The sequence below is a fragment of the Sarcophilus harrisii genome, chromosome 5 (assembly GCF_902635505.1).
Source record: "Sarcophilus harrisii chromosome 5, mSarHar1.11, whole genome shotgun sequence".
NCBI lineage: Eukaryota > Metazoa > Chordata > Mammalia > Dasyuromorphia > Dasyuridae > Sarcophilus > Sarcophilus harrisii.
The window spans coordinates 131,574,803-131,597,422 of record NC_045430.1 but is presented as its reverse complement, the minus strand read 5'-3'; the positions used below and the strand labels follow the sequence as shown (position 1 = coordinate 131,597,422).

General features: G+C 36.1%; 1 protein-coding gene across 2 annotated transcripts in view; it reads right to left on the bottom strand.

The window, feature by feature from the left end:
• The window catches only part of OPTN (optineurin), a 37,645-nt gene extending 15,349 nt beyond the window's left edge, over window positions 1–22,296 (bottom strand). For both annotated transcript variants that reach the window (XM_031938592.1, XM_031938593.1), the window contains exons 1-7: window positions 21,972–22,296; window positions 11,127–11,303; window positions 10,359–10,561; window positions 7,112–7,291; window positions 3,614–3,687; window positions 1,549–1,683; window positions 466–568 (exon numbers count right to left, since the gene is read on the bottom strand). In XM_031938592.1, coding sequence (XP_031794452.1) covers window positions 466–568; window positions 1,549–1,683; window positions 3,614–3,687; window positions 7,112–7,291; window positions 10,359–10,561; window positions 11,127–11,303; window positions 21,972–22,281 — 1,182 coding nt within the window. In that variant the 5' untranslated portion in view covers window positions 22,282–22,296. The remainder of the gene's footprint in view (window positions 1–465; window positions 569–1,548; window positions 1,684–3,613; window positions 3,688–7,111; window positions 7,292–10,358; window positions 10,562–11,126; window positions 11,304–21,971) is intronic.
• Between the last annotated feature and the right edge of the window lie 324 nt (window positions 22,297–22,620).

The following is a 22,620-nucleotide window of genomic DNA, read 5'->3' as shown; positions in this document are numbered from 1 at the left end:
CTTCTACCTTATAGCAATCAACAAGTAGACAATTTCAACAACTTTCTGGACTATCTCTACTTTTTTGTTTTTCAATTGTGTCTCGCTCTCAACTCATCCATATATTGTTACATATAAATTCTCAAGAAAAACTTCCATTTTCACAAGATCTGCCTTTATAATTTTCCTTGTCCCTTAGAAATTCAGAGGAAAACTAAAGTATTAGTCTAATACCAGTAATATCTCTGGGTCTAGATTTCCTACATTTACAAGGATTAAGACCTGGCTTAATTTTATAAAGAACGAAATTCAAATCAAAAAAAGAGAATTTGAGAGCGATGATAAAAATTTAGAATCAATAGAAAGTCTGTGTTCCCAAAATATATAGACATTGCATAGGGATATAAGCAATAACATAAGTCAGTAATCATTTTATAGTGTATCTATGAAATATGTTAGAAAAAGTCTTTTAATTTTGTTACCCACAGTCTCTATGCTTTGTTTCTTTTCTTTTTCTTCTCCAGGGCTCTCCTCAGTCTGGGTGCCATTTTCAGAATGATCCCGTGCCTTCTTTTCTAAATCTGCGAGTCTGAGAAATTCCAATGTTACTTTCATTGAGTTCTGAAGAGGAATAGCAATTGCAAAAGTACTAACTGGAACAGTTATTAGTATGCTTAACAGATTAACTGTGGACTCGCCTTTCCAGAACAAAGTTGGCTGGCAAAGATTCAAGATATAAAATGCTTAAGAACTAATATGAAGAATAAGGATGGTCCTAAACTAATTCAGAAGATATGCTTTGTCTATCCTCAAACAGCTACAATATTCAGGGATTAATTTGCCAAGGCCTAGAACAGAACCCTCATAACTTTTACCTGGACTATTAAAATAGTCTTCTAATTGGTTTCCCTAACTCTAGTTAATCCAATTCTGCTCCCAGACAGCTGTTGCCAAAGGAATTTTCCTAAGTCTGACCATATTATTTTCTTTTTATAAAGCCCTTTATTTGACATTTAAAGTTCTAATATGTTCATTGATTCAATCAACTAGTTAAAGATTATGTAACAATCACAAATTTAATTACACGGAGAATAAATATTCCTTTCCACAGCTTCTAACAAGTTCCTACTTCTGTTCTACTAGAGTCAAGCAAAATGTCATGCTATTTGAGCATGGGACATTGATAAAATTTAGCAGCTAGTCACCAGAGTGTCCCTGTTTTATTTATAAAGATGCCAGTTAATAGGCAAACTACAGGGAAAATGTCAAAAAGCCCTGAGATAGTCTAACCCTGTCACTATCAGATTAAAGTAGAAAAAGCTAATTTAAATCCCTTTCATTTCACATTATTTTGGTTAAACTTGTCCTATCATCATCATTAAATATTTATATTAACTTTATATAATTTTAAAATACATTAGCTCAATGGAATCTCACAATAATGCCATCAAACAAGGAAAACAATTTTTATTCTATAAAAATAGCCTTGTGTACTTCATGCATTAAAATTCTTTTATAAAAATTAAGCAGTCCTGAAAGTGTACTGACTATAATGGCTATATATTATACCTGGCTTTAGCTGCTTGCAGTGCAGTTTCAAGATTTTCCACCTTCTGATTTCCTTCCCTGAGGCACAGTAGAAGCTGACTAACAGTTAATTCCTCAGATTCCAAATAATTCTTGGCCCCATCCACAGATTGATTCCTATGCAGAGATAAAGTGTTTCTTTTTAGTAAAATTAAAAACCAAAAGGAATAGGAAGTACAAGTGTTATAATTTAAAATAGATTATTTTATTTTAAAATGGTCATTTAAACAGAATACTGCTAACTGAGCATCCATCAGCTATTATTCAGTGATAGTTTAAATCCCTTATCAAGTTCTTCTGCTGCTTTTAAAGGAAACTACAAAGTGAGTACAAAACAGGGCTCTTATAATACCCAAGTTGGGCTCAGCCAAAGGGACTGTGTGCTATGATTTCTTTTTTCATATCACTCAGGTTGTTCCATTTTGTAGTCTAGCTCTTTGTTACATGTCATCTCCTACTACATGAAGTTCTTGGATGGCTAAAATTGTCTCTTTGCTATTTTTTTGTTGCCTTCTCAAATCTGCTGTGCAGAGATTTCCTGGTTAACTAAAGATGAGTTCAAGGGATTATATAAAGGCTAATATTATATAAGGCTAATAAACTCAAAGTCAGGATTCAAAGTTTCTGTAGGTTTAACAATTTGGGTTATGTTTTAAGGGATAGGTAAAATTTTAGGAAGCTGTGACAGTTTAAAACCCTGGAAGAGCCTTAAAGGGTGTGTGAAAACAAAATATTTTTTGAAATATTGTTCTGAGAAAGAACTCAAATCCTATAATAAGCTGTCTGAGATCAGTAAGGCTCTAGGGATTGATCCTTTACAGAAAAAATTAAGATAATTTAATATGCACACAAAAATAAAATACCAAGCTTTTTTGACACCCTTTATTTAGTAGAGGGATGTAATATTAAGAATTATACACAGTAGTTTAACTTAGTTTTGATAGTAAGATGTCTAGTAATTTACTATATCACTACTCAAACATTTTGAGAAAAATGTTTCCATTCTATTTTCTTTTAACTAAGCTCACACTCTCACATTTGTGTCCTCTTCAGTTGTTTTTAGTTATATACATTTTCTTGGCAAAGATACTGGAGTGGTTTGCCTTACCTTCTCCAGCTTATTTTACAGATGAGGAAATTGAAGCAACAGGATTAAATGACTTGTCCAGAGTCACACAGCTGGTAAATGTCTGAAGACAAATTTGAACTCAGGAAGATGAGTCTTCCTGACTCCAGGCCCAGCACCCTTATCAACTGTACCACCTAGCTGCCCAAAATGTCCCCATATCCCCCATATATAATCTAGTCCTAATTCGTATTTAGTTATCACTTCAATGTTTAAAAATACTTCTCTCAGAACAATCTTATGAGGTTAAATATTATTATTTCTATTTTATAGACAAGGACATTTAGGTAAAGTGACTTCCCCATGGTCAACAGCTATTAAATGATATAACTAGGATTCAAACTCAAGGTGTCTCATCTTTGAATCTATCATTCCTTCTACTAACTTAGGTGTTTCTCAGCTTATGCAGGCAACTCATTCAGGCACAAGATTATAAAGTCCTTAGTCATCCTACCGTGTGAGCAGGATAAGTGAAGGATAGGAAGAGGCAAATGTTAGGTTATATTAAAGAGGCAGCCTTTTCAGATATTGAAGAATTCATTGGTCTAGATATCAGGAGACACAGATTCTACTCCAATTTTTACAAAGACTTATTGATTGAAAGTGAGTTGATTTACCTTTTTATACTTTTTCCTCTAGTCTGAGGAACATGAAATACCTAGTCCTCTCTCTTTTACATACATTAATTGGTTTTTGAGAAAATATTTAAGTACCATTATGGTTTTAATTCATTTTTACTGTTATAGTAATAACATTTAAACACAAAATTTTTCAAGGATTAGTAGTATAAGGATAGTATAAGGATAAGTAGTACAAGTTACATTGCAGCCCACCAGAGGATAAAGTCAAGATAATTAAAAGGTTTCTCACTATAATGTTTTTTTCGTATATTTTAAAGTAACTTGACTTTATTCTACCTACTTGTCAATAGGATCAGGTGTTATTAATCCAGGACCATTCTTGATTTCTTTTAGGGCTGCTGTCTCATCTCCTTCCTGGGAAGTTAAAAAAAATAAAATTAAATTAAAAGGTAGACAGTCTTAATAATTAACAGATATCAATGAGATATGTTGAACAGATAAATAATTAACAGCTATCAAAAAGAAATGCTAAACAAATAAAGCAAGAATTTTAAAGATATTCAATTCAAGGAATCTGAAAATTTTATTAGTATTTAAAATTCATTTCAACTGAATGAATAGAAGTTAATTTTTCAGTTTTTATTCAATATCATAATGAATTAAGAGCCTTTTTGCAGAATCACTCAGAAGGTAAATGTGTTAATCTGGTTCTGTAAAAGAGAATTTCTTATCTCCTTCTCTAGTAAATTTCTTTTTCCTCTAGAGCAAATAAGGAACACATGCTAGTGTTTGTCTCCCTACATCTCCCTACTGTCTTTCACATTTTAGGAAGAGATGGATGGAAATTACTGTAACCAAAATGAGGACACAGACTTTTTACCCGGTAATATTAACAGAATAATATATTTTGCCAAGATGGTTCTAGTTTATATGTATTATGAGCTATATGATCTTTAGGGCACAAGGAAGACTAAGAATATACACTGATATTAAATACTTTTACATTATAATGTGCCCAATGGAAAAAAAAATCTTCCAAAAAAGATTAAGCTGGCTATAAGTTAATTTTATTGCATGAGGTCTTTTAGATTATTAAGCTTATTTTCAATTCAATGAAGCAAGAAAAATGTTTTTTATTTTAGCTGTGTGACTACATTATTAAATTATTCACTTGTGAGGAAGGTATCTTACTAATCAAGAGCTTCAAAAGAAGGAATTTCATTTGGGAACTTCTGATGTAGGTGGTTTTCTTGAATTTGTCAATTTATTTGCAGCAAACAGAGTTCTTCAGAAAAACCCATTAGCTTTTAGGAACTTTCAGTAACTTGTAAAAAGGGAATAGACAAAGTTTTAACTTTGTGTTCAAGTGAAGAGTTATAAAATCTCTTTAATTTTATGGCTATAAATCATTTGAATTAGGATGACTTAGATGTATTGATTACTGTTAAGTCATTTTCAAATTGCAATTACTACACTTTATTTGCTGCCTGCTTAGTTTACTTTTAATTCATACCATATAAACTCTTCTAATCTGATCAAAGGAAAAAAAATTAAGTCAGGCACTATAATGGCATTTTGGGTTGCAATCAAAATTACTGGTTCTTTGGATTACAGATTGTTTTTCTTTTTCTTCATTTTTTTTTCTTTTTACACATTTACCCACATACTTCAGTTCTTAGAGTTAGACAAATATTTTCTCTCTTTTCCTTTAAAAGATATTAACATGTTTAACCTTTAGTGGATTGCTTGCTGTCTAAGGGTGGAGGAAGAGGGGGAAGAAGGGAGGAAAAATTTCAAACACAAGGTATTGCAAAGGTGAATGTTGGAAACTATCTTTACATTCATTTGGAAAAATAAAAAGCAATTATAAAAAATAAAAATAAAAGATATTAGCATTGTCTTAGAAAAGATAGTTAAGATAATGAATCTATTCTTTTGGGGATCTTTTAGATCCATCATTCAGTCTCACATAGCCATATAAAGCAGAGGCTCACACAAAGTTTATCTTCTTGTTTTGCTGTTTAATATGTCTACTGATAAATTAGATACTAGAGATATATGTTCCCCAAAAAAATTTAGAGGGAAAAATATGTCAGGATATGCAATATCTGATAGTATATTTAATTTGGGGATACCACATAAATCCCAGTTTGATGAGACTAGGTAAAGATCATCTATTAAATAAACATCTAATACCACTCTGCTGGCCCAGACTTAGAATCAAATCAGAATAATTCTTTTTTTTTTTTTTTTAAGCTTTTTATTTTTCAAAACATATACATAATTTTTGTTTTTTCTTCACATGTTTTTACTTTCTAAATCTGATTTTTCTTGTGTAGCAAGACAACTGTATAAATATGTATACATATATTGTATTTAACATGTACTTTAACATATTTAACATGTATGGGACTACCTGCCATTTAGGGAAGAGGGTGGAAGGAAGGAGGGGAAAAGTTGGAACAGAAGATTTTGTAAGGGCCAATATTGAAAAATTATCCATGCATTATATTTTGTCAATAAAAAGCTATTAAAAAATTATGCATGCACAATGTTTCAACATTAGCCCTTGCAAAACCCTGTGTTCCAATATTCCTCCCCTTCCTCCATATCCTCCCCTAGATGGCAAGTACTCCAATATATATTAAACATGGTAGAAATATATATTAAATCCAATATATGTATGCATATTTATACAATTATCATGCCGCACAAGAAAAAAAAAAAAAGAGAAGCAAAATAAGATGCAAGCAAACAACAAAAGGAGTGAAAATGCTATGTGGTGAACCTACAGTCCTCTCTCTGGGTGTAGATGGCTTTCTTCATCACTTAACAATGGTAAGTGGTTTGAATCATTTCATTGTTGAAGAGAGCAATGTACATCAGAACTGATCCTCATAGAGTATTGTTGTTGAAGTGTATAATGATCTCCTGGTTTTGCTCATTTCACTCAGCATCAGTTCACGTAAGTCTCTCCAGCCCTCTCTGAAATCATCCTGCTGGTCATTTCTTACAGAACAACAATATTCCATAACTTTCATATACTACAATTTATTCAGCCATTCTCCAATTGATGAGCATCCATTCAGTTTCCAGTTTCTTGCCCCTACAAAAAGGGCTGTTACAAACATTTTTTCACATGTGGGTCCCTTTCCTTCCTTTAAGATCTCTTTGGGATATAATCCCAGTAGAAACACTGCTGGGTCAAAGTTTGATAACTTTTTGAGTATAGTTCCAAATTGCTCTCCAGAATGGTTGGTTCTGTTCACAATTCCACCAAGAATGTATCAGTGTCCCAGTTTTCCCACATTCCCTCCAACATTCATCATTATCTTTTCCTGTCATCTTCACCAATCTGAGAGGTGTGTAATGGTATCTCAGAGTTATCTTTGAATCAGTTCTCTATATATTTTAGAAACGAGGCCTTTATCAGAACCTTTGAATGTAAAAAATGTTTCCTTAATTTACTGTTTTCCTTCTAATCTTGTCTGCATTAGTTTTGTTTATACAAAAATTTTTTAACTTAATATAATCAAAATTATCTATTTTGTGGTCAATAATGCAAATCTGAATAATTTTTAATGTAATGTATTCATTTTAATTCAATTATAGAATGTTTCTTTGCTCGTAATTTTAAAAAGAAAACTAATTTTTGTTTTGAAAAGCAACCAATATCTCAAGTATTTTAGGATTTTTTTTTAAAAGGAATTCCTCACTTCAAGTAGGCAGTACTTAAAATATCTCATACACCTGAAGGAGGCATCATTTATCTTCCCATCATCAGAAAGAAAAAGTCGCAAGATAATTTATCTGTAATTGGCAGGATTTTATAACTTACAGCCATTCTAATTTCAACAAATGAGTCTTCAGAAGATCCTGTGTTCAACTTGAGTTGTAATTCTGATACAATGCCAAGTAAATCTGCCTTTTCAGCTTGAAGACGAGTCACTTGTGTTTTAAGTTGCTCCATTTCTTGGTCTGTCACTGTCCTGGGAATTCTGGAGTCTCCAGTGATATCCTGAAAATGGCAAGTTATACTATGCAAATTAGCAAACAGAACAAAAAACAAGACACTAAATTTGATGCATTTCAAGCATTAAACCATTTTGCAGGCCATCCTTCTCCCTAATTAGTAATCTTGACTTCCATTTGGCAATTTTAAAAAGTACTACAGTACTTTATTGTTTTCAAATATAGGAAGATGAAAACCATTTTATGCTCAGGGAAAAAAAAAAAAAAGCTGACAGTCTAGAGTGACAGAAAAGAAAGAACAATGCATCTAGAATCAGGGGAAGCTGGATTCAAATCCTAGCTCTGCCACTTACTATATTTGTAACCATGGGTATTCATTTAATCTCATTGAGCCTCAGTTTTCTTATTTGTAAAGCAAATAACCCTAAGATTCCTCTCAACTTTAAAATCTATGACTTTGGAAATCAACTGGATAGAAGTTATGCTGGAAAACTGAACTTATGGAAATACTCCCAAATTTCAATTCAAATTTTAATTCCAAACCAAATATCTGTTAAGTATTTCTTTGCTGATATGATGAAAAATGATATAAATTTTGTCTTCAAAAAAAATTATAATCTAATCTAGTTCCAGAAAATAAAAGCAGAAGCTGTCATCATATGTAGGCACTAACTCATCACATTGCAAAGACTATCCAATTAGAAAGACCATAGTTTACTATGCCAGTTCTCTCCCTACCCCCAAATTCAATCACTGATATTCTTTCCTGTTAAGATAAAGTGCAAGATTATTTGACAGTAAAAAACAAACAGAAAACAACTATCTAAACTTAACCAAAGCAAATCTTTGCATACCAAGGTCCTGCACCAAGTAATAAATAAGGATATATACATGTTGTTTGTTTCAAAATGTTGTAGTTGTCTGACCCATCATGTGTTGTTTTAATATTTCTTTTGTATATTTATGTCTTATGTGTATTTTGATCTTGGAATTTAAGTTCTTAAAAGCAAATCCTTTGTAAAAATCCTTTAAAGACTATAGAAACATAATTATAAGGCAGGAACAATTTTATATAACTCCCTAATTCTCTAACCTAGGCTAAGGAATATGCATTTAGGGATGTAAATACTTTCTGATAATTTTAATGTTATTCATTGAAAAGTCATGGGGCAATCAAAACCTCAAGCTATTTATTAAGGGCCTGAAAGCTTTAATTATGGTCAAAAGGTTGAAGCAAAGAACAGCAAGATGGAGAGGACTGCCTTACTAATTAATACTTTAAGGGAATTACTTTATGAAAGAAAACTTTAGACCAAAGAATGGAGAAAATGGAGTTGGAAAGCAAGGTTTGGAGGAAGAAAAAGATGACAGAGTAGAAACAAGATACGAGCAGTTACTCTCCCAAGGAAACTAGCACCTCACTACTGAGTCCTCCTTGTAGCTCATTTCAGTTAGCTTCCCGTTTTGGAAGAAGCCATGCAGGCCCTAGCTTCTGATCTCAATATCCCTCAATTCAAGGACTCCCTTGAAACTTGTGGGCAACTGCCCAAACAGACTAACTGTTTCTGGAATCTTCCCTCTCAGACTACAATGTGATTGGCTCACAGCAAGCTAAAGCCAACTGTCAGCTCCCTTAAAAGGCTAAAGGAGAAAGATAAAATTCGTTGTCTTCTAAAACAATATACTCCTGTGTTGTTCATATTCTCCAGGTGAATTGCCATTTCCTCTTCACTTTCCAAAGATGTAGCTCCTGACAAACTCCAAGGGAGTAGTAACAAGCCTAAGGGCTGAATTATCAGGTGCCCAAACACACTCTCTGCTGAGTCACTGTCAGGTGTGCTTCAGAGACACTACACAGGGACTTGGTCTTAGTCTGGGAACAGCCATTTATCCATCAGCTTTTCCACGAGATGCCAGCTCTGCCTGTTCCTGCCTGTGGGATCTCTGAGCATGTCAGGTGACCTCTGTGGGCCTTGTTTCTCTCCTCCATAAAGTGACTTCTAAAGTCCCTTCCAGTACTAAGTGTATGATCCTTGTTATCACGTATAATACTCAAGCTTCTATCCCTTCCTCTGTTCTCTCAACATTCCCTTTTCTTAATTCTCTCCCATTCATTCATTTGCTGCTTCTTCTATATCAGCCCCAAAATAGTAGCTGATCAAATTCATAGTAAAGGCATAAATATAAAAATGAAATCACTTGACCCATTTAATTGATGCTTTATCCCAACTTAGTGCTTTAATCTCTATTGGGAGAAAAATTCTGTTTTGTTGTCATGGACTCCTTTGGCAGTATGAATTCTACAGACTCCTCAGAACAATGTTTTAAAATGCATAAAATAAAATGAAATATATAGGATTAGCAAGGAAACTAATTATACTGAAAAAGTTATCTTTTTTTTTAATGTTTGCAGACTTCTCATTGAAAATTAACTTCTCTTATAGATTTTGGGGAAAAAAATCTCAGAAAGGAGAATAATCATACAATAATCATATATTTAAGAAAACCTAATTTTAAAAATTCTATCATGTGCTAGATGGAACAGAAAAATGTTTTTTTGTTGTTGTTGTTGTCTATTTTCGAGAGACAGCTAGCTATTCCCTAGTTCTCCTGTTCTATATGTATAATGGTCACCCCTAGACCCAACTGCTCATCTGCAGGAAATTCTGACTGGCTCCATTTCTCACTTGGACTACCTCAACCCTTCCTTGGACATGTTGAATTCTGTGAGGATCCCCTTTTAAGATCTACTTTAGCCTTACTGTAGCTCAGAATTCTAGATCTCAAGCAGTGAATTAGCTTCCTAGAGAGGCTACAAGATCCAGAAGTGTAGGTGTCTGATCATTAAGTCTGGCTTATTATTGAGAGATGATACTCACTTGTATACAAGTGTTTAACAACATTCCCTAAAAGAGATTAAATATGCTCCCCATTATTTTGTTTACACCACAAATTTTCTCAGGAAAACTTTTCTGCATAAACAATACAAAAGTCAATCCCAGCACAACCAGAATTACCAAAAATTTTAGTCCATTAGAATACAGATCAGATTCTGTTACAGTGATTTTTTAAAAAATATATAAATTTTTTAGAAATGAATATATTTTGCTTACCTTAAAAGATCTTTCTTTTTTCACTTTAAGGTTTTCAATTTCTGCTTTCAGATTTTCATTTTCATTACTCAAAGATAACAAGCTCTCTTTGACTTCTTTGAACTTCAGCTCAAAACACTGACGCTCTTCCTTTTGTTTTTCTGTCCAGGCTGAGAGCTCTTCAAATCGTCCCTTCATAGTTTGGTTATTTAGCTTCATGGCCTCTGTATACAATTCACAATGAAGGTATCAGTTGAAAAGAAGTGAGCTAATATAGTGATTTGAAGAGTAAAAGTACCCAATTAAATTTCTCCATAGATAACTTTGTTACTTGGATATAAAAAATCAACTTAGTTCAATGGATAGCAAGAAAAAGTCTTAATGACTGGGTAAAAAGATAGAATAGGCATTTCAGTTTTTAGAGCTTCAGGAACCCTAAATTATGGAACTCCAATATGAATAAATATGATAGTATACAGTAGATAAAGAATTGGTTCAGGAATTTATTTAGAAGTACCCTCCTTTAAATATCTTGTTTAAAAAATTTTTGTAAATGTGCTATATATTAATACTCTTGATTCTGACCTATGTGCAAATGTTAAACAATTAGAGAGAAGTCTAACCCTGTCAAAAGCCAAATGCTAACACACTTATCTCCAGGGAAACAGAGAGAAAGCAGAGTATAAAAAATATCCAATTCCTAGGCCTTTATAATAGATTACAGTTCACAAACTATACAGGGAAATATGAGAAAGAAAAATAAATTTGGAGGTCAGTTATCATTTTTACCTTTTAACTGATGGTTCTCAATAAGGAGCTCCTTCATCTGTTTCAGCATCTCCTCTGGAGTGAATGTATCCAGGTCTGGATGAGCCAAATTCTGTGGTCCATTTCCTGTGCTTTTCTTAGAGCAATCCCCATTTTCAGCTGGGTCACTCAGTGATTGGTGGGACATTATAGCAGCTTCTATAAGACAACCACATTAAAAAATACAGATTCTCTGTGCGACCCTGGCCAAGTCACTTAACCCTAGTTGCCTCGGGGGGGGGGGGGGGGGGGGGGGGGGGGGGGGAATCCAGATTCTTTCCCCCATAAAACAGAAGTGGATAGAAAAGTGAATTAAAAGCCAGAATTCTACAATATATTGTTTACAAGAAATATGTTTGAAGCAGTGAGATATATACACAGTAAAGTTAACAAGCTGGAGCAGAATTTATTGTGCTTCAGCTAAAGTAAAAAAAGCAGGGGTATCGATCTTGATCTCAGATCAAGCAAAAACAAAAATAGATCTGATTAAAAAAGATAAGAAAGGAAACTACAACTTGCTGAAGGGTACCATAAATAATAAAAATAATATGAATACCAAACATATACGCAAAGTAGTATAGCATCCAAATTCCTAGGAAAAGTTATGAGCTGCAAGAAGAAATAGACAGCAAAACTATTCTAGTGGGGAATCTCAACCTCCCTCTATCAAAATTAGATAAATTTAACCACAAAATAAACGAGAAGTTAAGGAGGTGAATAGAATTTTAAAAAAGTTAGGTGTGATAAGACTTTTGGAGAAAACTGAATGGGATAGGAAAGAATATGCTTTTTTTCTCAGCACTACATTACACCTACATAAAAATAAACCATGTATTAGTGAATAAGGTTCTTGATCCAGCCATTTTGTAGAACAGTACCCAAAGAGCTATCAAACTGTGCATACCTTTTGATCCAGTGCCACTACAGGGTCAATATGCCAAAGAGAGCTTAAAATACAGGGAAAGGACCCACTTAACACGTGCAGAAAAGTTTATAGAAACTTTTTGTAGTGGCCAAAAATTGAAGGAACTAAAAATTGTAGAGGGCCGGAATTCTGAAGAAGTATACTTGAAACAAGGTGTTAACTCAGTGGAATTGATGAGATAATGGTTCTCTAGTTCACATATATCTAGTATGATATAATGATATAATCACTTTAGTTTGACATAATGATATAATCACTCTAGATTGGCTTATACTCTGTATATTATAATGATGCAATTATAATAGGGTATTTAAGGGCCCAGAGAACTGGGGACAAAGTCAGACTCAGACTGAGACTGGTTGATTCTGCCAGACTGCTGGAGGAGACTGGGTCAGACTGAGATTGGGTCATACTATGACAGACACAGACGGTGAAGGAGACAATAAAGACTTTGGACTCTATTCTTGTCCATCCTCGTGGTGACTATCCTGCTGAGACCAAGGCTCTTCCAGAGGACCTCCAGAAAGCTAGCCCGAACATTACAGAAAATTATGAGGATGCCCATCAATTGAGGAATGACTGAATAAGTTATGGTATGTGAATGTAATGAAATAAGATTGTTCTATAAGAAATGATAAGCCGGGTGATTTCAGAAAATCCTGGAAAGGCTTACATGAACTGATGTTGAGTGAAGTGAGCAGAACCAGGAAAACACTATACACACAATAACAGTAAGACTGTGTTGATCAATTACGATAGACTTAACTCTTTTCAGCAATACAGTGATCCAAGACAATTCCAAATAAACTTGGGATAGAAAATACCATTTGTATCCAGAGAAAGAACTATGGAGACTGAATGTGGACTGAAGCATAACTATCTTCACCTTTAAAAAAAAAAAAAGTTCTTGTTTTTGTTGTTATTGTGGTTTTTGTGGTTTTCCCCTTTTGTTCTGATTTTTCCTTTCCAACATGACTCATTTGGAAATGTTAAAAATTGATTCTCCATGTATAACCTATATCAGTTAGCTTGCTGTCTTGGGGGGGGGGGGGGGGTAAGAGGGAGAGAAAAAGAAAAAAATTGGAACTCAAAATCTTACAAAAATGAGTGTTGAAAACCATGTTTACTTGTAATTGGAGATTCCTTTGCAGTTCCTTTGCAGAACTACTTTGAAACTGACTAGATTATAATAGCATATTTTTATGTTAGTATTTAGCAAAGCATTATGTTCTCTATTCATCTTTTACCTTTGCTAAATACATGTCATGAATAACATAAACACAGTTTTGCATTAAGGGATTAAAGGCCTTATTTATATTTACTTAAAAAAAAAAAAAAAAAACAAGTTCTTCCCCACATTCAAGCACTAGATTATAAAATTCCCCATAAATACAGAAAAATTTCATTATTTACTCCTTAATATAAAATGTTTTAAAAGGCAGTTATTTTTTCTTCCAAAACTTTCCTTTTTCCATGGTATTTTCACTTCTTCTGAGATCAGAGGGAAAGCCATCTTTACATCCTAAATGGTCTTAAAAATAAAAAATGTGAATCTTTCTTTTAACAAGTAAATTAAGTGAAGTTCCAAACACTGTATATGGGGGGATAAGGTGGGGCAGAGAAAAAAAACAAACACACTAGTAGGTTAGAAATAGAAATAGGAAACAAGAAGTAGCAAATATGAGAAAACTATTGATTTGGTATAGTCATACAGCATACAATAATAATTGTTCACATCTGGATCTTAGTAACCATTACCAAATCAAATTTTACCATTCAGATCCCTAAATTGATGTGCCCCCATTTTATATCTACTTCTGATATTTTAACTTCTTTGGTTTAAGTTCTACTTTACTTCCGTAAAGATAGTATTGCATGCCTAAGCCTTCAACAAGTTACAAAATAGAAAAATAGATTTAAAAAATGAAAAAATTTCTCAAGGGCAAAATATAGAACTATCAATGGAATTTCCCTAACTTCAAAGTTTTATAGATGGATTGTTTATATATTTTATAAATTTATCAAAGTGGGTGGATGAATAGGCTGGAGTTTTCTTTAGCTTTATTTACTAGTCACCTATTCCCCGAGATAAAAACAAAACAAACAAACAAAAACCAGAAATCTACAAGTCTAAATAGTAAATTGTGGAGCAAATAATTTAAACTGTCTATAACTCAGTTTCTGTATCTTAGATTAGAAATAACAAACATCTCTTTTCATTAAAGTTGTTTCTGAAACTGAGGGCCATCTCAGATGAAATTTACTCCCCAAAATATTCCCTGCCTTTCTACAAACCATTTGCTCAGTCTTTAAGTTATTATCTTTAAAAAATAAACCATTTCGTGTTTATTTGAGGGAGTAAGATTGAGTAACTATTAATGAAGCAGACAAATAATTAAGTGGAAAATAATCAAGAACTTTAGCATTTGGTAATATGTGGATGTTTAAATCTATTGCCTTACTGCAAACATTTAAATGTGAACACTACTGCCCCTTGCCACTCACCCTTTTCTGAGAAGTTGCCTATTTATTTTTTCCAATGCATCTAAACTACTTCTATATCCTTCCTCCTTCGATGTCAAAAGATTTAAGATGTTCAGGAAAAGGCTAGTGAGAAGGTTTTAATATTCATGAAAGCTAAGCAAACAACCTCTAAAGCCAAAAAGTAGCAAAAGTACTGGAATGATAGAGTAAAAACAAATGGAAATCTTTTGAGACTGAAAACCAACATAGGTAATATTTTCTAAGATTCTTGTCCCTTGAAGACTGGCTTACTGATTAAAACTCTATATGTGGAAGACCAATCCTCCTATCCCTTTAAGAGTTTTGAATCCCCATTATTATTCCAGGAAAAAAAATGAAAAAAAAATTTAGGAAAACACCTTCCCCTCATTCCTGTATTTGCTCAATCTTCCCACCTGTACATTTGAACATATTCCTTCTAGATAAAACTAGGTTAAAGCTTAAATTCTTTTTTTCTCTCCAATTTTCAAAAACATTTTTATTAAAAGTTTTGAGTTCCAAATTCTATCCTTTCCCTCCTCTCTTCTTCTCCTCCCCCCCAAAGTAAGCAATTGGGTGTTATGCATGTGCAATTACCTGAAACATTTCCTTATTAATCATTAAATTTTTTTTAGATTTAACATTTTTAACTTTTTTTTTTCTAGTTTTTCACTTTTTTTCTTAAACTTAAATACAAAAAAGGAAAAAGAAATATAAATTTCCACATGCTATGTGTACAACAGAACATAAGAGGAATCAAAATGTAAAGCAATAAATTTCCATTTCAAGAAAATCGATATAATAAATCCTACATATTATGTTCAGAGCTATCTATCTTTTCTTTGCTTCCTAATAGGTTTATTTATTCTCTGCTGTGCACTTTTTACTTTATTCTTTTTCCTCCTTTTTTCCCCTCCCCAGGATTGCAATTAAGTCCATATATATATATGTATACACACAGACATAAAAGAATTTATATATAGATATCTATAATAATACGTTCATATAGATCTATGTAAGACCATATAATGCTTGTTTTTCCTTTCTTAGAAAGTGGATAATATCTTTTATAAATCCAAGTCTTTCCATATTTTTCTATCATTTCTATCACAGCAATATTCCAACCTCATATTGTCTAGTTAAAGAATCTAAAAACATTGATAACATATGGCTGACCCATAGTAGTATACCAATTTTTCTTCTGTTTAATCTATTTTAGCTTTAACTTTCTCTGAGATCATGATTACTATTTCTTTCTTTTTTACACAACCAATTGCACTGCTGATCTTTATTTTATATTTGTTATGTACCTCATTTTTTAGCCCTCCTACCTACTCTGCTTTATTTCTACCCCTATCTAGCCCTATTAACCTATTCTCACCTAAAATCCCTTTTATCCATTCTCTCCACCCTTTCTCCTTGCCCTCCTAATTCCATCTGAATTTAGAAGATTTATTGTGCTTTAATGTTTGCAAAATATTTCACATACATTATCTCATTAGATATTTTTGAAGCAAGTGCTATTATTATCTTACCAAAGAGGAAACAGGACCACAGAGGTTAAGGGAATTTCCTGGGATGAAGGAAGGAGACAGGTGCTGAATTTTGATGCTCCTAATTCTGAAATTATTGTTAATGGAGGGTTAATCTGCAGTTGGTGTAATGCTAGAGAAACTGAGGCAGGAGAGAGATTAGAGAGTTTTTAATATTTTATTAATTGGAGAGTATAATTGACTGGACAGGACTCTCTTCTCAAATTATCCAGTCAGACAGAGATAAAGAGTTACTGGGACCAAGGAATCCATGTTGGTCCCAGGGCTGGAGGAGACTGTCATCTCAAAGAATCCAGCATCTAGCATCCAGCCTCCAGCAATGAATGGGAGAAACCCAACTTCTTAAATACCTTTTCTCTAAACAAAGGAAGGGGTCAGAAGCATGGGAAAACTTCTGTCAGGATGGCCATAAATCCTAAAAAACGCAGAGACAGGATGTTTGAATACACAGGAATAAAGATATCAGTGAGGTATCTTGGAATATTTTAGAGGGATAGTGTAAATTCTTGAGGACAGAAAGAGTCAGGAGGTCTACTCTCTTGTGTTTATCTCGCTTGCATTAACAATTTACAACCTTAGAGCAAATAGTCCTGAGTCTTAATGGGCCAGAGGGGAAGTTTTACAGCTTAGGGGATTGAGACAGAACAGTTAAGGAAACTGAGACAAGGGAAATCAGTGCAGGGAAACTGAGTCAGGACAGTTAAAGAGAACTGTGGCATAATATTGTTAGGATTTAGAGCTGAAAGGAACCTTAAAAATCACCACCTAGTCCAGAGACTCAAGCTTTTGGTGTCCTGGGGCCTCTGATGTAGCTTATGAACCTTTCTCAGAATAATGTTTTTAAAATGCCTAAAATAAAATGCAAAAGATTACAAAGAAAACCATACAATACACCTATTAAAATATTTAAACAAGTTCATGAATTTCAGGTTAAAAGCCCCAGATCTAGACCAATTCTCTCATCTTAAAGACAAGGAAGACAGGTGATTTACAAACTAATTTTCAAAGAATTTGAATACTTAGCATAAAGACTACACTGATAAAAACTTTCAGATTTTATTAACAGTTCAGATTCATCATTACCAGGATCCGCTATCATGCTCTAGCAATATGATAGTGTCGGTTAGCAGAATACTAGCTAATAGAGAAGTTAAAATATGAATACTTGGTATCTCATTTGGGAAATTGGGAATAAATCTTTACATTTTGAAAGTTTACAGACACAAGAATACTAATTCATGTATACTTCTAATAAAGTTCACCTGTATATACTTATTTTTGGAGTTTTTTTTAAAATAACTTTTTATTGACAGAACATATGCATGAGTAAAATGTTTACATTATCCCTTGCACTCACTTCTGTTCCAACTTTTCCCTTCCCTCCCGAGAGCCCACCCCCTCCCCTAGATGGCAGGCAGACTTATACATGTTAAATATGTTATAGTATATCCTAGATGCAATATATGTTTGCAAAATATACATACTGTTTTAAGGTTTATAAAATTATTTTCTTTACAACTTTTGAGGTAATAGTAAAATATCATCCCCATTTTATAGAAGAAACTGAGAGTGATTTCCTAGAGGTCTTAGAGATGTCAATAACTATAACTGAACCTCTGTCTCTTGCCCTCAGGTTCACATAATACCTTGTCCACTACAATAGGATCGTGGCCTAATTTTGTTAACTAATTCAACTTTAAACTTTCTTTCTTCAGCAAAAATGGTGTTTAAAGGTTAATTTATTCAAGTATATAATTCAAAGATTTTATTGATATGGAGTTAATTAAAACTTCTGGAAGTACTGAAGCAAAATATTTAAAGTTTTTGAAATTCAGAGTCCAACTTCCAACCTATCCCAAAACTACCTTCTATAGTATCCTGAGAAAGTGTCATACAGACTGCGTTTACCTCTAGAGATAATGAGTTCATTACTTCTTAAAGCAGATACTGTTTCTACTCCAGGACAGTTCCATTCATCAGCAAGATCTTCTTTTTGAGATGAAATCTAACTTTTTGTAATTTCTACAGACTATTCCTATTTTCTTTCTCTAAAACACAAGTGACAAACCCCTGGAGGTGCAGAGTCACAACATTCCCTCAGTGCCTGTGGAATTAGATAAAACTGTACTTAGGAAATATTTAACAAAATAAAAATACAATAAAATAGAATACACTTGTTCAATTAACTGAATCTATCACCACTCTTAGAAAAACATTCAAGGCAAGTCTGGAGGTCAAACAGATTAAATATTCATTTAGGAAAAGGACCATTTAATTTTAATTTAATATTATTTTGGTGTAAATCTGTGAATTCATCTCAGTAGAGAACTCTAATATGTAGAGCCTCCTCCTCCTGATGCAAATCTTTGTAACTTAATAGTCAGCTGCCTCAAGGTTGAAGTGACTTGCCTTAAGTCGAACAGCAGGCCTGAGGCAGTACTTGAATCCAGGTCTCCTTGACTTTAAGGCCAATCCTCTAATCCATTTTGATCTGATTTCTTATTTTCTCTATGGTGGGTGCATACAATGAATGACTTAACCATATACTGAAGCATCAAGACAGAGAGAGGGTCTAGTTGATTGGACCAACAGCTTCAAACTCTACTGAAAATAAGGCCTGAGGTCACACAAATTGGCGTTATCTATTTTCTCTGGCATCTTTGTTTATTTTTAAAAAAATTTTCCAATTATATTTATTATATTTTCTGGCTAAATGGTAAACACTGCCAGAATTTTTTAAAAAATCAAATAAATGTATTCTTATTTCCACTGAGATATAAGGAGAAATTCATACTATTACTTTATTAATTTCAAAAAACCCACTGGGTGCTTAAGGCCACAAATTTGAAATGGGGGGGAGGGGGGTTTGGGGAGGGAAAGAAAGGGGAGAGATAGCTAGTATTCATTATTAGAAATATCCTCTTGAATTGTACAGGGCATGACATAGAAACAAACATCTTCCAAGAAATCAAGTTATTGCTTCTTTCTTAAAAAGAAAAATTATAGGGCAGCTAGGTGGTGCCCTGGTATAGAACCAGCCCTGAAGTCAGGAGGACCTGAGTTCAAATATGACCTCAGACCCAACACTTCCTAGCTGTGTGACCCTGGGCAAGTCACTTAACCCCAATTGCCTGGGGGGGGGGGGGTGAATTACTTGGTAATAAGTTGCCTGTAGAGATGCTATTCCCAATAAAAAGTAAGCTCCTTGAGGGCAAAAACAGACATTTGTTTTTCCTTTTGTTCACAACATCTAGCAAGTACCTTGAACATATACATAAATCAGCTGCCAAGTCTTGTCTATTCTACCACCATGGCTCTCTCATATCAATCCTCTTCTCCACTCAGGTGGTCTTTACTCTAGTTCAGTCTGGACAACTGAAACAGCTTCCTCATTTTCCTCCCTGCCTCAATTTTTTCCTTTTTTCCCTTCACTTCTCAACTTTCACATTAACCCCTGCCTCCAGTAATTTTCATTTTTCCTTAAAAGTTACTGAGACCATCTTGGATATCTGGCTGAGTCGAGATGAAGTCACTCCTGATCTTGTGAGTACCAAGCAGCCAGGAAGAGCTCAAGGGGCTCTCTAATGCTTGGCTGACCACAATGAGCAACTTAGACAAGGAAGCAATGCTCAATAAATCTAGTGTTAATTGTTGAATGGCCTGCAAGTATTCATTTTGTTCCAAAATTGAACCTAAACAAATTATCAAGAAATTGGCTTGTGTCAGACCCAGCCTATAACACGATGTTCTTCCTCTAGTTAGTAGAGAAAAATGTTTTTGCTCAAGAAACTTCAATAATTCACTAACACTTCTAGAAATAAATATATTCTTTGGACTTCCTCTAACTTTCCAGATATATGTGTATGTACACATATATGTACGTGTACATAGAGACATATTTTCCCTCTACAAATTCTATGGTCCAGCCAAACTTGCTTTCTTGCTCTTCTTTACTCAGGACTTTCCATCTCCAGCTTTAAGACTTTTATACAAGTTGACCTCCATCCCTGAAAGGTACTAATCCTTCACCTCTGCTTCAGAATCATTTCTTTCAAATCTCAGCTCAAATGCCAACCACACACAGTGATCATAGATTTAAAACTAGAAGGGACCTCAGATTCTATTTAGTCTAACTCTTTCATTTTAGAAATGAGAAAACGGGTCTAAAGAGGTTAAGGAACTTGCCAAAGATCAGAAAGCAGCCAGGATTCCAATGAGGGTTTCCTGATTCCAAGTTGTCTTTCCATCTCACCATGTGCCATCTTCTAATTTCATCAAAGTTCTATGGCAGGCAATAGATATTCCTCACACTCTCTCCCTTATCTTAAATTTAACATATATATTTTCAATATATATGCAAAAAATATATCAAGTGTTCCAAAAGCTTGCTTTTTGGAAAATCTTGTGTGTATATGTGTATACATATGCACATATATATGTGGGAGTGATCTATATGCACTCTAGAGAGATAGATGAATAGACAAATAAACTGATAGAAAGATAGGTAGTCTCTAAGTGACCCGAGGTATTTCCATATTCTCAAAGGGTTCCAGAGGAGTACTTTTTTGTTACTGTTTGGTAAAAGTACCACACACGCATGCACGTGCATCTTACGTTCTGGTATAGAATGTCAGCTCGTTTCAGTATTTGTTCTGGGTTATTCCCGGCACACAGCACAGTGTCTAGCGCATTAATAAATGCCTGAATATTTCTCTATTTAAGTGGATTCACTTAATTGGCGATAAATTCTTTAACTTGTGGCCTGAAAAGTAAATTCTTTTATTTTGATTTTTTACCAAAAGTGGCCTCTGCAAGAAAAACACCAAAGAACCTTCCTAGGACAAACTGAATACCATCATTGTTTTCTGAGCCGCAGTTTTTTTTAAGTTCATTTGTTCATTCAGGCTCATGACAGCAGTCTGGTCCTGACCATCCCCGTCAGAACTTTCTAGTACAATCCAAACTGGACAGCGACTGGCAGAACGGCACCGTAATTTTCGCTCTCCTCCTCCCTCAAGCCCAGGGTCTCTGTTTACCCAAAGCCGCCGCAGCACGTTAGCTTTCAGCAGCTTAGCGCTCAGATGCTGAGGACGCCTTTAATACGGCAGGCTTTATGCACCTGACCTTACCGACATCAGGGAGGGAGGTCCCCGGAAGGGGCCTCTTTACACTACCGCCACTCTCTCCCGATCCTCGGTGACAGTCCTCTACTACGTCTCTCCTTAGCTCGGGCGCCGATTTCCCCCTCCCTTTCAGAAAAGCCACATCCCACTGCCGGGGGAGCTCCCTCTCCCGGGCGCACGTCTCTATACGCGGGGGCTTCCACCCCGGAGCAGTTTCTCGGTCCCGCCAAAGCGTCCCCGTGCGTGCAGACAGTCCCGTGGGGCTACTCGGACGGCCCGCAGCATGACCGCGGGCGGGGCCCTGTCCCCGCCCACCTCCCGGCCCGCCCGGATGTGTTCCGGGCCACTCGGTCCCGGCCGCCCCTCTCCCAGCCCGGGGCCGCGAGCTTCGCGCCCCGGGAGGGGCCTCCATCGGAGCCAGCGCCTGCCCCGCCCCTCGGCTTTCCTTTTCCAGAAATTTTGGGGTGTATGAGCGTACAGGTCACCTAAGGTCATCCCTCCCAGGGCAGTAGAGGACCCTGAGCACGGCAGGTGACATGACAAGGCCAAGGTCACGACGTGGAAAGCGGCGCGCATTGAACCCTAAACCCCGGACAGAGTTCCACGCTCTCCCTGCGCCCCGAGGCTCCCCCACCCCCACCCCCTCCCCCCGCGGACGCGGACAGCCCCAAGCAGGTCCTCCTTTCGGGCGTGTAGGGGCGGCCCCGGCCCTCTCTCGGCTTACCGGCGCGGCGGCAGTCGGTCGTGCGGATCGGCCGGGTCACAGCTTGCTCGGCTCCATGCCAGGAGCGCCAGGGGCTAGCAGGCGGCCAGAAACACCGCTCACCGGGCCCGCGGCGGGCCAGGCAGCGGGGGAGGACCCGAGAGCCGGAGGAGTAGCGTCTGTTGTGAACCTCCCGGCCCCGCCCCGAGCCGCTCAGCTGACCGGCCGGGGCCCGCCCCCGCCCCGCCTGGGGAATTTCCCCGGCTCTTCCCACAACCGCCTCCGCCCTCGCTTCCACACTCCCCCTGCGCTCTTGCCCTTCGGCTCCCATCGCCTTCCCCGCAGCGGCGCCGAGCGGAGGCGCCGCGGAGTGCAGCCAGAGGCCCCGCCCCCTCCGCCCCGCCCCCTCCGCCCCGCCCCGCCCCGGGGTGGCCACGCCTCTCCTCGGTGCGTCATTTCCCTCCTTCCGCCCCCTGTTACCGATTCATTCTCGCTTTCCTGGCGCGGCTCCGGGATTCCTCAGGTCTTCCCCATCCTGAGCGAGGGTCCCTGTGGCCCGTCGGGAGAGCCCGCGGGAGCCGCTCTGTGCTGAAAAAGATCCAGCTCCTGCGGGGTGTCTAAGTCAAAGGGAACCCGAGGACTGGAAAGCCTTGTGGACCCCCTTCCCCCA